General features: G+C 31.4%; 1 protein-coding gene and 1 long non-coding RNA gene across 6 annotated transcripts in view; one reads left to right on the top strand and one right to left on the bottom strand.

Annotated features, from left to right (window-relative positions):
* drn (doctor no) overlaps nt 1-14,777 on the top strand; it is a 51,643-nt gene that overhangs the window by 31,071 nt on the left and 5,795 nt on the right. For 3 of the 5 annotated variants that reach the window (XM_014424711.3, XM_067051526.1, XM_014424710.3), the window contains exons 2-4: nt 10,039-10,179; nt 12,609-12,752; nt 13,312-13,478. In XM_014424711.3, the coding sequence (XP_014280197.1) occupies nt 12,617-12,752; nt 13,312-13,478 (303 nt within the window). In that variant the 5' untranslated portion in view covers nt 10,039-10,179; nt 12,609-12,616. Of the gene's footprint in view, nt 1-6,764; nt 6,906-7,497; nt 7,517-10,038; nt 10,180-12,608; nt 12,753-13,311; nt 13,479-14,777 lie in introns of those variants that run through there. The other 2 variants (XM_014424712.2, XM_014424713.3) reach the window with 2 other exon arrangements.
* Nucleotides 1,225-6,844, bottom strand: LOC106683326 (uncharacterized). Its single transcript, XR_001343536.2, has 2 exons — nt 6,705-6,844; nt 1,225-1,385 (listed from the first exon to the last, which is right to left on the bottom strand). It is a non-coding gene; the product is annotated as an uncharacterized lncRNA (long non-coding RNA).

Genomic DNA, 14,777 nt, shown 5'->3' with positions numbered 1-14,777 from the left:
CCGTTTCCCAAGGCCTCTGATATATTTGAAGGTATACCTAGTTCTTTTATTAGATTTCTGTCATCTGGGTGTATCTTCCTTTGTAATTAAGTGAATGTGTATGAGCCTTGTGTGCCCAAGTCTTAGGCATGTCAATACAACTTCCTCTCTGCGGTTCCCGCGACTGGAACTGCTCCATGCCTTGACATTTTTCTTAATCGCCTTCAATTTATTTTGTGGACTGCTGTCCCACAGCGTAATATGGCCTCTTAGTAGTCCTGCGGGCTCCGACGCTGTCTAGAAAGCTTTACCTACCGCAACCCAGAAGGGTGAGCGCCTCTTTTGCTGCCCTATCAGCCATTTCGTCACCTCTAATCCCAATATGACTAGGTGACCAGATCAAGTTTATAATTTTTCCATCGTCGTTCAAAATTTTTATGAATTCTAAAACAATGAAGTCCGGGCTGTTCCGGGTGCATGATGAGGGCTCTCAGCGAGTCTGATATAATCACCACATTTTTTAATTGCTAAGTTCTTCACTTATCTCAGTGCCATTGCAATTGCGTTGATTTCTGCTGTATATATACTACAATAATGGTGAAATTTATGTTTGTAGGCAGTATTTGGACTTAGATGTCCATATGGATATGGATCCATCTGTAAATATTAACAAGTGATCGGGTAAATACTGGATTATTTTATGGTACTGTTTTTATAATCTTGGTTTTCGATGTATTCGTTGGGAATTTAATCGATATTTCTCTTCGATGTTACAAGTTATGAATATTGCTGATTAAATTTGTTACATTATTTCATCGATGTAAGAAAACTACCTAAAATAATATAATATTTTATACATCTCAATATTATTGAATGACGGATCTTTTCTGAAAGATCAAATATTTTTATTGGTATTTAAATAATATAGTTTTACATGGAAATACTTACGTTTAGTGAATTTTGTGATCCGAACTCTACTTACAATTTGTAAATAACGTGTTTTTATATGTTCCTCTAACAATGTGCTTATGGAACCTGTAGGTATTAATTTTAAGAATTGAATAACTGGTTAAAACCGATTTTTTTCTAAATATTTTCTTACCTGTTAAAGCTACCCTTATTAGTTAATGGCATGTTGATATGTTTTAATTATATGTATATTTTAATTTCATTTTCAACTCTACCAGTTCTTAATAAGTTAGTTTTTAAATTAAACTATTAACCTTATAAACTGTAAAGTCTGGAAAAGATAAAGGGATTTTTTAGGATTTATCAAGTCTTTTTCTTTGTTCCATATAACCTTCACTGTGAACAAAGTCGTGTCGTTGCGTTGCACCTGTCCATCAGATGTTGTGACCAGCTGGCCTTATCCTCAGTCCGTTGTCCTCAACACCTGACTAGCAAACCTGTGGCAAAATTGTTTCATTAAACTTAGTATGAATACTTAAAACAGAGCATTTTAAGGCCTCGTTATTGTAATAGATTTTGAATAGCTATGTAGAATATGTTGCGCTGAAAGATTTATTATAGCTTCGAGTTGAGGTGCCATCTGCCGACCAGGCCTCGTTGGAACCGCACTCCTGCGTTGATTTCGTCTCTTTTTGAATGCTACCAACATAATCAGTTGTAGTTATTTTAATAAAATGCAAACAATAATTTAAATTAGTTGTTTAGTTTCTAATTTTTTGTAACATATCTTGATGGTTTTATTCATTAACTTAAAATTATTCCGTTTCGTCACTGCCAAAGGTTGACTGGAAGGTTTTTATTCATGCAGGAAATAAAAAACAAATTTTGTCCTCAGAATCGATGTTTTAACCTTGTATTTCAGACACCTAGGAATAAATTAGGTTCCGTATCTGTAGTGAAATTAGTATCCGTGCATTATACATCGAACCTTTAATGCGATTTTGATGAAATTTTCAGGAATTGTGGGAGTTGGTGTCTATGTGATCCAAAAGCAACAAATTCCATCCACCGCATTCGCTTACGCGTGGGTAAACTAATTTTACAAAGTACAATCGGTGGCTAACTTCACAGTGGTGCTAAAGATATTTCCCCTAGCTTTTCAAATAATATAATTAAAGGTTCTCTCTTTTAGAAAAATTACGAATTTTCAATTAATTTTCCTTAAAGAGAGAACCTATAATTGTATTTTTAGTAAAGCTAGTAGTAATATACTTAGCACTAATGTGAAGTAAGCCATCGATGTTATCATAATATCGATAATATCATATGGTATCACGATATAACTAACTTTATTTATTGCCAGAATCCTGCTTGGGATAAAAAAAAATTGGCCACAGATAATAGTCTGTTTTATTAATAGATTACTACGGTTTTCCCGACATTGTAAGCTATGTTATATGTATGTGGGTTAGTTAAAGTAGAAAACACCTAAATTTGGAAGAATGATAAAGATTGTTGTTAAAATGATCCAGTATAAATGAATCTTCTCAAATACTATCGCTTAAGTCTGCACAGATGTATTTTTCGTGGAACAGCTTTATTCCAATAACGGCTTGTCCAATATTTCAAGGACAAATTTTAATTAGTCTAGACGTGGTCTGGTATTCATTTTTGTAAAGTCTACCTCCTACTTAAGCTTTCGCAAACGCAAATTTGGAAAACAGCTCGTGCGATTCGTTCCATTTCAAAGTTCGAAATCAATATATACATGTTGTAATTTAATTTTTTTAAGTTTTAACGGTTCTTTGCTTGGATTTATTCTTAAACTACAAATCATTAATATTGAAATAAATATTCGTAAGTATGTACACAGTATAAATCACAGGGAAAAAATAACTGGAAAAGGCATTATTGGAAATAAAATGAAGTGAGGAAGCTATACTCTTCTAGTTACTTAGCAGAGCAGAGCTTTTAATGTATTAACATTAAATGAATTCAATATTATGGATTATTATAGTTATCGTTTCCCTTGGCTTTCAGTTGTTATTTAAGAGAAAAACCGTTTCATAATAACTTGATAATACCTTTTTTCATGTCTTGGATAGTTAAGGTAGAAACATGCACTGTTCACCCGTTTACTTTGAATAGTAGAACTATTTTTGTTTTTCCTTTGACCGTAACCCTGATCATCTTCCTATATATTAAAGTAGAAAATTTCAGCTGGCCGCTCTATGCTGAAAAATGATGTCTGTTATCCAATTTTGTGAAAATTTTTCAAGATATCGATAGCTGGAGTATGACACATCCTCTATGCTCAGTTAATTTTTATTGAAGTTATAACTCAGTTTTTTTTTTTTAATTCATGATTACTCTATCTTACCTAAGGTCTTTCTTTATTTCAGATGACCTTAACTAAACAACCTTAAGTTATAATTTATTCATATGTTAATTTACGTTGTTCGAACAAGTATTCATTGCAGCCGTGGAGCTCTATTGACAGGCGTCTTACATTTCATACTAAATGTTGATAGCAAACTAAGCTTTTTTTTTAAATTTTACTGCTGTTAATTTTTTTCATTTAGAATTTGTATAGATATATAATTGAGCCGCTACTAAGGAGTATTGACGTGGGGAGTAGTAGGGCCCTTTGATGGTGTGCCGCCGCCGAAGGGATCGAACCGCTACAGGCCTGCGCCCCAGCACTCCGCTTCTTGTCTGCCGTCTGTCTGTCCTCCCGCTCTAGGATCGTCCTTTATAACGAGTCATATCTAAGTCTAATAAAAAAATGATGAGAGTGTGCACATATCTCCACTATTGCAATTCTTCCATTTCTACTATTATAGTACCTTTCGTGCCCATTGGGTTTCATGATGATACCTTTTTTTAAAAATTTAACCAGGCGCTCTCTACCATTATAATGCATTGTATTTGATACCTAAAAGCCTTGGAAGGTAAGGGTACCGTCGGAGGGACCTTGCCTCGTGGCGGCTCCCGGGTCGGTCACCTTGGCCGTAATATTCTCTTCCTGGGCTCTCCTAGTAATCCTCAAGAAAAGTTTTATGTGTTCCATAAATTGTTCTTTTCATTCCACGATCCTGTTTTCTAAGTATAAAAAATTACTGCTTAATGAGTTTTAAGAGAGAAACAAATCTACCAATTATTTATTTTTGAAAACTTGCTGACAATTAAATTATTCAGTATTTAGGGTTTAGGGTCCCTGTTTCGTATCTAGTCTTTCTCTCACCGTCTCATCTCGAAATGTTACATTGAAACAGCGAAATCTTTGCCATTTCATTTTTATCTTCTTTTTTTTTATTCCCCCTTTCTCGCCATTTCTGGCATACGGGGTTCGGCAGGAGTGGGCTAGTGCGTTAGGCATTTTTATCTTCCACATATTTTTGAGGTTGCTAAAGAATAATTGTGGATATAGGGTTGTAACGAGAACTAACTAGTGCTATTGAGTACATCCTCCTCTGTAATATAATTTGTGGAGAAGATCGTGGAGGATCTTACATTAAACATTAAAAGCTAAGTGTTATATGTCCAACTTAAACTTTAAAAATACGATTTAGGAGTTTATCTCATAACACACATTCACAGTTGTTTGTAAATAAAGCCAAAAGGAAGTTTTTTGTTTTGCTTTTTTGCGTTATTGATTGTTCATCTCATTTATATAGTTTCAAGTAGATCTCTAGCCGTCAACTTATACGTTATGAAGAAATAAAAAAAAACCTACGAAATTTAACTCGCCATCATCAGTTGATAGTAGACATTATTTTTGCTTAACATTATTTAAGTAGAATATAATCAAATGAAATGAAAAGTAAAGTAAACTATATCTTTTGATATTAACAAGAACATTACACAATAGGTTAATTTAAACTTCACAAAAATAAGTTTATCCAACCTTTACACCTTATCTGATAATGAATGTTGGCATGTAAGAAACAGAGCCAACAGCTAAATAAAATACCAAGTTATTCCACCCTAACCTAACCCCCTAATCGGAGACATCCGTTTATGTTCAGGTTCCAAGTTTTACTAGTAATTGTCAAGATCATAAAATAGCCGATCTCTTCGCTCAGCACCAGTGAAGTTGTACCGAAGTTTAGATAAAAGATGTCTCACACAAGATATATATCCAATAAAATAATTATGCAAATCAATACGAATAGTTATTAGGATAAGGTAGAAATTTTTATAGAATAGAAAGAAAGTTAATAGTGTGAGTTCTGGGATTATAAAAAAAACTATAGTTGACAAAGGCGTTAAACCATTCAACTGAAAATACCAACCTTCTGTGTTGTGGACCAGATAGTGGGCTATCCCATATTTTTGTGAAAATAGTGTTCGCATTGTCTAAGAATTGTAATTCATCTGCTCCCTCAGTTGTCTTTAATCGCTTCTTAACAGTATCTATAGTGGATCAAGTGTCTCCTGCTATGTAAAGCACTTATTGGGACGCATTTGATGCGTGTGAGATAGGACGTTGCAGAACGCATCGTTCTGGGGACTCCATATAATAATGCGAACTCACACCCAGTAAATGGGAGTATATTATTTAAATCTGTTTGTTAACCAATAGTGAGTCCGATATTGCTAAGTACTTAATATCCTGGTAATTCAATTAATAAAAGATTTTTAATAAATTTGCTTTTAGTTGATAATCTTAACAACATTCCTTTTATTTAATCAAATAACATACATAATCTAGCTAATATGGTACCTACAAGCTTGGCTTATCTAGTATTGCAACGTTGATTGTCGATACAACGACGGCCATAACTGTTGGGCGTCTCGTCCCACCCAAGTTGGTATCATATTAGTTTGTAAGCTTTCATTCAAGCAAATTAAAGTACTTAATCTATTTTTGTTTTCAATAAAATTATAATCAAAAATAAAACTAACCTTACAAAATATGTTTTTATAAACTAAATGTGCTATCAGTCATCTCCTATTTTAGCATCGGATATTAGACAAAAATATAATAAAAGTAATGATTGAATCAGAATGAAAATATCCCTTAAGAAAGATCTGGTAAATTTGGGTTTGGACGGGCGTAATTGGGTAGATGTGGGTAGCCAGCGATCGAACCTTCGGATTAACTAGGCCTTAATCATTTTTTTAAAATCTATATATTAAATATATCTATATTGTTAATCGGCATCAATATCTATATTCTATAGATATCCCATATCTACTTAAGCACGTGTGGGACGAAAACTAGCTCTGCTACTATATCACGCACCTGTCTTGGCCAATAGTCGCATATTAGTGTTCGCGTTGCCAATTGTGAGCTGTTCGTTTTATTCGTTTGCTTAACAAAAATGTGGAAATTTACTTTTAGAAATAGTTCAAAGAAAATTGGCAATAATTATATTAAAAACAAAATAAATATTGAAATATTCTGGTTGTTATCTGAATTGAAGAAGTCAAATTCCTTAAGATAAGCTGTGTGATAACTGTGATGTGACCAGCTGTTATGAATTCCATATATATGTTTACTCCGACAGCAAGAAAATAAAATACTGATTTATTAGCATCAAATTGTTGTTTAATCAAGAAATCAACAATGTCTACATTTAAAAAAAAATCTTAAAACCTTACAACTTAACAATCGATTTTTTTTTTAATTAGTTTAGGTTAGGAGTTAATTTAATTTATCTTGTCAACTTAAAAAAGATTAAATTGTAATGCAAACTACGCTGCATCATTTCCTAGTGAAGTAAACGGTATATTACTTTAACAATTTATATTTTATTTACCAAATCACAAATCTATTCATAAATGACTAATGAAAAAATAATGGGATCTACCTGCCTGTCCATCTGCTAACTTAAGCTTCTGTTGCCGCCATTGTGTGTTGTATTATCCAATTTCAACCAAAACAAAAAAAACGTATTGGATTGTTTTCTAAGTGAGTGGTTATCATATCTGTCAGTCATGTGGAAGAGCATACATTTAGAGGTTTCTGCTTTCTTAAGTTGCTATTTATGAAATCGGACTTAACTTCAGTGGTAAGTGGAATTAAGTATTCCATATGTCAGAATCTTGTTGCTTTTCGGTAAGTTGGTTTTTACTTGAGTTTGTTATAGTAGTGATACATTGAATCAGTGGTTTAAATAGGATGGGGTGTGATAATAAAATAAAAAATCATTTCATAGATTTGGACTTCTCATCGTGATGAAATAAATATAATCTGGGTCAAATATCTTGCAACAAATGCACATTACCAGTAGTTTTAGGTGTTACCTAGTTACAGGGGTTATGAATCCGCGCCAGTGATGTAAGTAGAATAGGTTTGTCGCGGGTTCACGCCTTTTAATGAGTTTTTAGTTTGATTTATAGATATGTTTATTCCTGGCTATTTTTATTTAAATTGTTATTATTGTAAATTTTCGTTCGCTTAGCATTTTATTACTGTTAATAAAAATATACAAATGAATTTAATCATTATTTTTGTTTGTTACATCTTGTTTAATTTTATGGTTTAAACTGCAAAATTATTAAAAGTCCGGTTCTTGTTATGATGTTTGACTACGTTTGTTTGTTGGTTTGTAATGTTGTTCCTTGTACAGTGAACTACGTTATGCGGCTTGTTGAAACATCGTATTTCGCCTCTTGATAAGTAAGTTTAGAGATCTAATTTAGGTTATAAGGCCGCTATAGCAGATCTGTGGCTTTAGATTTACTATCGGCTGAGTAGATGATGTTGCCGCAATAGAGCACGTCGCAGTTGGAACAATAAGGACGGTGATAACAACTCCGATAGTGGATCCACCATTTTATCTCCAAGGGTTGTTGAAATTAGTCATAGTGAATCACCGCTCTGCCCTGGATTGTGACGAAAATCACCTATTAATTTTGGCTCTCGGTTTCTCTTGGTTTGTAATATTAAATGTCATCTCTTGTCTTAAAAAATTATTATATTTATATGATAATTTTGGCTACTTTGTTTGGTTAAAGGGTGATGTAATTGTACAACAAAGGGTCTGTTTCATTAAAAAGAATGTATTGTGAGGAATAAAAGAAACAATTTTATAAGAGATTTTCATGGAGCCCTTAGATAATGCAAATTGATGTTGATTATTTTTTTCTTACAACCATTTTAAAATATTTTTAGATACTCTATTTAAATTCTATATAATTATATATTAGGTTATACCTTTTCTTCTTGCTCTTGTTACATTAGTTGATCCAATTGTTGCCAAGTGAGATTATTGCTTGAAATTTACTATGTAAGAAGTCACCATAACCCTCACGTTTAGGAATTTGGGGTTGTCTTTTTCTGTTTCCCCCCTGGACTGTAGCAGTCTTCCTTGTTTCCTATTTGTTAAACTGCGGGCTTAAGTTGCTGCTCCTTGCTTTCTGTCATGCCTTAAATTTAAGTATTACTGCAGAATCTTCCTATTATTCTAATCCCTTATATCAGAAGGGATTAGAATTATCATTATTTAATGGTAATATTTTTATTGATCAATGTTTTGTCTTAAATAATTAATTATTTCCTTTGTCGATTCATAATTTTTTTAATTGAACAGAGAGTTGACACATTATTTTGATTGAGGTAATTTTTATAATCTTCTAGGCTTTTAAGCATAACTTGAATTTCTGATTCTTCAATAAAATAATAATCCCATCCTGAGTGGGAGGTAGTAAGAGATTGTTTCTAATAAATCCATATTGCTTTTTATGCTACGTACTGACAGTATGGTCAAATAAGTTTTATTTCTTTTCCTTCGCCTTAATTGCATTAGTAATTAATTATTTACATTATGAATTTTTTTTTTTTTTTAGTTTTCTTTATTGCATTTTAAAATTTAAGTGAGTTACTTATCTTAAAATATCCAAGCACCCGCTTGTTTGTAGGAATGGAACGAATTTTGTGGTAATGTTCCAAGTGTAGAATTGTTTCATGAAGGGCCCACTCTAGATCCACATCGTTCTAAACAAGCTATTGCGAACGTGAGAACTTCTAAAAGATTAGAGATTGGAAGCTTATTCCATTAATTGGATGTGACATTTTAAGTTAATCAATTAATAAGTGAATTAGATCACTAGTAGAAGATAAATATTTTCGCCTTTTTTTTTTTAATTTACTAAGAAGGGGTCTTAAGATTAAATTAAAAATAATTCAGCTAATTAACCTTCCTTTATGTTCCACTTCTTTACATTTTAATGTTTCTGTTATTATTACTGTACAATCTGCTGCAGTCCAGTGAGAATGTTTTAAAAAGACAAAATATGTATAAATGGAATATACAGTAGGCAAAGGAAAAAAATTACCTGCGATTTGTAGTTCTTAAGATGGATTAGAATAAATCCAAAAACATAAACAGGCAAGTAAGTAGAAAATATTCAGATATTATTAATGAAAATAAGATTTTACTGCTTGATAATTATATAATTTAAAATAAACAAAAAGTTATGTATTTAACTCGCTTTATGATTTAGACCTTCTAAAAAACAAGAATCGGGAGATGGTTCAATGAACTTTAACTGCAAAAATTTGTAGGTTTGGTTATGATTAATTAATTAGTTTAGAAACTGTGACATTGATTAATTCAATTTTTTTTTAATACTCGAAGACCAGTCATTTTTTAGAAGTGCGCATGATAAAGGAGTTGAAGGTTATAAATTTTTAAAAAATAATCAGTTGCCATTTTGAGTTATCACAAATGGCTTTATAGCAAAGTTTAGAATTTTGGTCTGTTTTACCCTATTCAGACCTAAAACTGTTTGGATATGAAGCTATCTGGATTATTGGATATGAAGCCTGGCAAGGATGTCAAACGAACTAATTAGACTTGAACTGAAACTATTTAAACTACAGAACTGGGACTGTTAAACAATAACTGTAACTACATATATGTATGTGATAATTATTACTAACTATGATTAATCAGATTTGAACAATACTATGCATTTTTAATGATTTAAAAATAGTTTGGTAATAGATAAAGTTTAGCTAAAATGTGTTGCCAATTAGAAAAGTTAATAGTTTAAGTAGATGTAGTACAGTTTTTTACTTTAGTGTAAAGACTGCTATCCCATCTTTTATATTTAAAGTAGATTATACAGCCAAGTATTATTATTTAATGGTTTAGAAACATTTTGCTATAAATTAATCAAGTTATATTGTTGTTTCAGACAAAAAGACTAAGCTGTGCACACTAAAATCAATTCCTATCCTGCCTGTGAGTGGCTCATTAATAAGCAGAAAACAGGAAAGGAGAGGATCTTATAAGGGCAGGACAACTCACACACACCTCATCGTTTTGTTTGTTGATTGTAAGTAATATTTACTCATTTTATCTCTCTGATTCTTCATGTATTAATGAGTCTCATCTCTCATATATGTAGGTTAAACAGCTCCTTTTCATGATTTCACAGATAAGGACTAGCTTTTTTAATTTTTTTTTATTAATCTGGCAAGATATATCCATTATTTTTTGTCGGATTTGTGACTCTTTAGGTTCCACCTCTACCTCTTATACTGTTGGTCATCTCTTCTTAAAAGAGATAGGTTAGGAGCTGTAAATAATTTACAACTCATTTCTATAAGCCTATCAATGATTCAGTTCACTGAGCTACTGAAGTTGAGGGAGTATATTGATGTAAGAGAAAGTTTATAATTAGGAATTAAATAAATATACTGTCTACTAGATACAGCAGAGTGGACAGGATTTCTTTTCCTCTTTTATGGTTAGTAGAACATCTACAATTGCTTTAAACATTTATTTAGTTTTACTGCTTTAAATAGAATTTTTTAATCAAACTTTAGTCCACCTTTGATTATCCAATTAACCTGAAATTTTAATTTCATCATCATTTAAAAACCCAATGTTAAAGTACATTGGGGTCTGAAATTCAAAGTTTGATGAAGACAGGCTACAGGATTTCTGTTCTGGTGAAGTCCTTTGTGTGTGTTCACTAGGTATATCTTCATGAGTTCATTAGGTCTAATTAAGTTGAAGCAACTATGCAATGCTGTTAATTATCTATTTTAATTCGTGACAAATAAAAACGCGGTAGAGACAGCTGAAAGCTCTAATAAAACTGAAGTATTTGTATTAAATCATCTCCTAAGAAGGATATTCTTTTAAGGAAAAATTACACAAGCATTCGCTAACAAAATATCAGCTGTTTGTAAGGTTTACAACATTAGGATAAACATTAGCATGTAGGATATTACATGTATAAGTTTTCCCAAGTACAATCTTGTATGTTCCGCAGCACTCTTAAAAAGCTTATGTGGAAAGATTATCGCCTATTAGGCTCTGATAGTTATTAGTGGTTTGCTATGATATCATTATGCTAAAAAATAAAAGAAAATGGCGTTGTGAGATAGATACCTATTTCATAAAATTTCTCAATTTCTTGTCTTAGATAAGTTGGTATCTTTGTTATTTTATGCTGAAAATTCAGTTCACTTATACTTTATACCAGTTGATATAGCAATATACGGCAGGTTATTTTTCATTTAATTTGTACTGTTTAATCTATTTTGTTTCACTGATGATTTTCAATTTGGTAACTTTCACTGATGAAGTGCAAAAAGAAACGTTACTTAAAAGATCTTTTAACTACAGGTCATGTAGACTAGCTTGCTTAGTGATTATTGGTGTTGGCTACCGTTGTAATGGGAATCTCTTTCTTACCCTAACACTATTGTACACGGTGATTTAATGACGATCTCTGTGTGCTATATATTGATGTGTGAAGCGAATGTTTTGACATTTTATGAACATGGAAGATAGCATCAAAGGCTAAGAGAAGATAAAATGTTAGTACTCTGTAATCTTCAGATTAGATGATATGATAATCCAGATAACTGTGTCATTATAAACAAGATCTAAATAATGATAAATCGGTTGGTAAATCTTCTGTACTACAATGGTTTATCTATACCACACCATTTTCCAATTTCAGGCACTTTTTAAATATTGTAAATATTGCTTGATTTAACTACCTTTAGTCTCCTCTTCCTTTTCAATTAATAAAATAAACTCTGAAAGACTATGTTTGTAAAACTTATAAACTGCCTATTTCTATTGCCAATCGGTGCTGTGGACAGGAACTATAGTTTTATCTTAATATCTAGATGGCCCACCTGGACCATTGTGGCCTGTGAAAGTTTAGGTCAGCAGCTTGAACCCCCTGATACTCCAATTGTTAAGCTCGGAAAGAATTCAAGTCTGAAATCAGTGAATTACACAATCACCCTGTTCTAATGATATACTAAGTAAGGGTAATACATACTATCCTCAAACTCTTTCTTACTTCAGTTTGATATCCTTGTCCTGGCAAAAGGCTTATGAGATTCAGAAATATGTTGGTAATTGATTTGACTATGCACACCACCAGATTTTAGTAAAAACAATATCTCAATAAAATTATTCTATTATAAATAATAAGCTACTTGGTCATCACATTTTTATTATGTTTGAAAGTAATAAATATGATTAAAAAAATTCTAATTACTCGGTAACAGTGTTAAATACTTGATATCCATATTAGATAGATTAGAAAGTACACATATTTTTATGGGTTAATACAGACATTATCATTTAGAGGTAAAAGTGTCAAAATTGTATTCAATGTCTTCTGTCATGAGCTCGATGGATGTATCCTATTTTATTTATTAGCTTATAAAGCATTGTTGAAATTATAATAATGAACCGAAATTATAAATTTAAATGATTGTTTTCTGATTCCAGTGGCTACAATGGAGAGAGAGTCTAATTCAATGCAGGCTCTCTGCAGGTCTGGTTGTGGTTTCTATGGTAACCCATCCACTGATGGACTCTGCTCCCTGTGTTATAAAGAGGCACTAAAAAAGAAGCAGCAGCCACCTCCCACTGGTCAGTATGACAATAATCCTGGTACTTGTAGATCTAAAAGTGCTTATTAATAACATAAAAAAAAAGTTTATAGAGTTATTGATTTTGTTTAACATCAGTTTAAATGTTTAATAGAATTAGTTAAGAACATGTACTCAGTCAAATGAATATATGCCTAAATAATTATGTATATATATATATTTGATTACTTAATTTTTGCGAAAATTCATTATTCTATCAGTGTATGAAAGTTTCTAACATGAATTTTTCTAACAATGCATGAAGTCCTATCTGAAACACTTAATATTTTGTTTTATTTGTTCGTAATGATACACTAGGCAAACCTCTTGTAGTAAGTAGCCTCGTTATCTGTTATCATCTAATGAGATGATATAATGATAGATTTACAATTTTATTAGTTCTAAATAAATAGATTACTATGCATTCAGTTTCTTATTTAAAGGTTTGGTCAAATTCTGTTTAATGGCATCTTGTTAAATATTCTATGAGGCTCTTATTTTATATTTGTTCCTACAAATAATTTATCAGTATACATTTTATCATTATCGAATTTTCCTAGGTTATTCCACCAGTAGCCAGACAAACACAAGCAGTAACCAACAGTCTAACCAACAGACTGGACAGTCAGCACTCAGTTCTGCAAGTCCGACAATGCCAGTTATCATTCAGTCTCAGCAGCAGTCGAGTCCCGCCACACCTTCAGAACACATTGCCGGCGGTAGTGAGGTAAGCACAAGTTATTTGTATTATATAAATGTAAATATTTACTCAACATTTAGTGAGGAACATCACTTTGAATACAATAAACTTTGAAAATTAACACCTATCATTTATTATTAATTAAATTCTGGAAGCATAATAAAAAAACTTTTCAAATTTTCGCTCATTACATCAGTTTTATGTTTTGGTCTAATTTGTCTATTTTTCAGTATCCTAGTATGAAACATACACATGTACTCAAGTACAAATATCTATTTATATATTCTAACCTGCAATAATGGTGAAACAACTTGAAACCTTTTTTTACAATATCATTTGGTATGAATCATCATGATTTTTTAAAAAAACATGTTTTATTTTTATTTTTAATAATGTATTAGTCCGATGGTTGTTGGTGTCGAACTACTCTGCATCCTTCCTTAACAGTGTACCTTTTCAGTTTTGTTGCGTATTGTTATTGTTGGTTGGTTCGAATTTTTTTACAGGTGAAAGGATCTTAACAATGTGGGACTACCCAATATAAAAGTAGATAAGAATAAAGCTCTTTATTGTCAGAGAGTTAATAAACTGTTTATTTACATACACTGTCTTTCCATGAGAAATTTAATGAAGATTTGCAAATATTATTACCAAGAGAGTTTATAAAAAACACAATTAGTGAAGTATAAATATCCAGACTAGTTTTGGACTATTTATTTTGATTTAAATATAAAAATATTAAATTACTCATTTGTACAACAGTCTGAGTCTGTTAACTTTTTAAATCACTTATAGCATAGTCAGAGAATTTTTTATGGATTCAATTTAATTTAAATTTGATTTGATTTAATTTAATTGAAATTCATCACTTCTGCATGTCAAAATCCATTGGCCCTCAGAGCTGGAAAAGCAATAGTACTGAATTACATTTCTTCATGATTAATTGTTTCCTTAAAACACCAAATTTCTTTGTTAGGGTTTATAAGTATACTAATCAAAATTAATTTTGTTTTAAACAATCAAAATTTGATAAATAACTAAAGTACTAAATCACGTTTAATATTCCGGTTATAGGAGGGTTGAAATTTATAGGTGACGTATGAGGTGTTCCGATGTAAAACTCGATAACTGTTTGTTTTTTTTAGTATTGAAGTTTTTGGCAACCCTAATTTTTTTATGGGTGATTACGTAATCTGTTACAAAATTTGTTTTATTAATGCTAATATTCAGTTATGGTAAGTGACTGCTGGTTGAAGGTAAAACATTGTAATTAACAAACAATTCAACATTATAAAAGTTTTCATTTTTACAGTTACCATGTTTTAC

This window comes from Halyomorpha halys, unplaced genomic scaffold, assembly GCF_000696795.3.
Source record: "Halyomorpha halys isolate HHAL.00 unplaced genomic scaffold, Hhal_1.1 Scaffold478.1, whole genome shotgun sequence".
NCBI lineage: Eukaryota > Metazoa > Arthropoda > Insecta > Hemiptera > Pentatomidae > Halyomorpha > Halyomorpha halys.
The sequence above is the reverse complement of the archived record's forward strand: the minus strand, read 5'-3'. Positions and strand labels throughout refer to the sequence as shown.